At 45.7% G+C, this 1915-nt stretch overlaps 1 protein-coding gene across 1 annotated transcript in view; it reads left to right on the top strand.

Moving 5' to 3' along the window:
• The first annotated feature begins 543 nt into the window (after positions 1-543).
• The window catches only part of exoc6b (exocyst complex component 6B), a 110746-nt gene continuing 109374 nt past the window's right edge, over positions 544-1915 (top strand). The window contains exon 1 of the mRNA XM_027287710.1: positions 544-789. Within this exon, the coding sequence (XP_027143511.1) occupies positions 701-789 (89 nt within the window). The 5' untranslated portion in view covers positions 544-700. The remainder of the gene's footprint in view (positions 790-1915) is intronic.

The raw sequence follows: 1915 nt of genomic DNA on the forward strand, positions 1-1915 counted from the left end.
GCATCTGTCAGGTTCTAGAAAACATCTGTCAGGTTCTAGAAAACATCCGTCAGGTTCTCTAAAGCATCCGTCAGGTTCTAGAAAACATCCGTCAGGTTCTAGAAAACATCCGTCAGGTTCTCTAAAGTATCTGTCAGGTTCTCTAAAGCATCCGTCAGGTTCTAGAAAACATCCGTCAGGTTCTCTAAAGAAATCTGACCGTGGGCCGTACTTTGGACATCCCTGGTTTTTGATAGTTTGAATCCAGTCTTCCTTATTCAAGGGTTCTACTTTAAAAATTCTCGTAACAATAATGACATAAAACAATATTAAAGTATTTTATTTTTGATGAAACCCTCTGTATACCCTAGATATGTCAGTAGGAATGTTTAATCAACTTCATAACTTAATATTAAAGTTTATCCATTTAAAATAAACTTGGTTCAATAAAACAGTTACACTTCCACTCATCAAATCGCCTATTTGTTGCAACTAAACATAATAATATTAAATACATTAACATATTAACATTGTACAGGTGACAGGAGTGTGTCCCTCCTCCAACAACAAAGGGCAAACTCCGCTCGCTCGGGCTGCTCTGTGATGAAACATCGAGCCAACCCTCCGGTTCCCTCCTGCTGCATGACGCACGGAGCCCAGCCAGTCAGCTCGGCTCGGCTCGGCTCAGCTCAGCTCGGAACCGTCCAGAGCAACATGCAGGATGGCGAGTGTGGAGACAGCCGCCGAACACGAGCGTATCCTGCGGGAGATCGAGAGTACAGACACCAACTGTATCGGGCCGACCCTCCGGTGAGTTAACCCCCACCTCCGGGGAGCTCCCCCGGTGGAAAGTAGCCGAACCAACAGCGTCACCGGCGGGGTGGGAGTGTGGAGTGAGCGCGGCTAGCCGCGACTAGCTCCGAGTTAGCAACTCCCGGGAGCTTGCTCAAAACTTTAACGGCGCTGTGTCCATTATCGGACAGCTAGCCGGGTGCTAACTTTAGCAAACATTAAAAACAAAAACAAAGCCAGGTTAAAGCTCACACCTCCGGGTGAGTGTGTGCTGTGAACCCCGCGCTGTGTGTCCCGGCGGTGCGGGGTGGCCTAACCCTTTAGCCTTTTTTTTGTTTTTGTGTGCTAAAGTTTGTCAACTTGTCCGGAGGAATTTTAAGCAACTTGAAGCTAACGGCAGCTACCTCGGCTAACTAATTGACATTCTGCTCAGCGGTGTCGCTGCCTCCAGCTGAAGGGGGGTGAGGTTGTTTGTGGTGGCTGAGGGCTCTGTGTGTGTCTGGTTTGCTGTCAGGTTCTCTAAAGCAACTGTCAGGTTCTCTAAAACATCTGTCAGGTTCTAGAAAACATCTGTCAGGTTCATCTGTCAGGTTCTCTAAAACATCTATCAGGTTCTCTAAAACATCTATCAGGTTCTCTAAAGCATCCAACGGGTTCTAGAAAGCATCTGTCAGGTTCTCTAAAGCATCCATCAGGTTCTAGAAAACATCTGTCAGGTTCTCTAAAACATCCATCAGGTTCTCTAAAACATCTATCAGGTTCTCTAAAACATCTATCAGGTTCTCTAAAGCATCCAACGGGTTCTAGAAAGCATCTGTCAGGTTCTCTAAAGCATCTGTCAGGTTCTCTAAAGCATCCATAAGGTTCTAGAAAACATCTGTCAGGTTCTCTAAAGCATCCATCAGGTTCTTTAAAGAATCTTTAAAGCAACTGTCAGGTTCTCTAAAGCAACTGTCAGGTTCTCTAAAACGTCTGTCAGGTTCTAGAAAACATCTGTCAGGTTCTCAGGTTCTCTAAAGCATCCGTCAGGTTCTCTAAAGCATCTGTCAGGTTCTAGAAAACATCCGTCAGGTTCTCTAAAGCATCCGTCAGGTTCTCTAAAGCATCCGTCAGGTTCTCTAAAGCATCGTCAGGTTCTCAGGTT

Source organism: Larimichthys crocea, chromosome XIV, assembly GCF_000972845.2.
Source record: "Larimichthys crocea isolate SSNF chromosome XIV, L_crocea_2.0, whole genome shotgun sequence".
Classification (NCBI taxonomy): Eukaryota; Metazoa; Chordata; class Actinopteri; family Sciaenidae; genus Larimichthys; species Larimichthys crocea.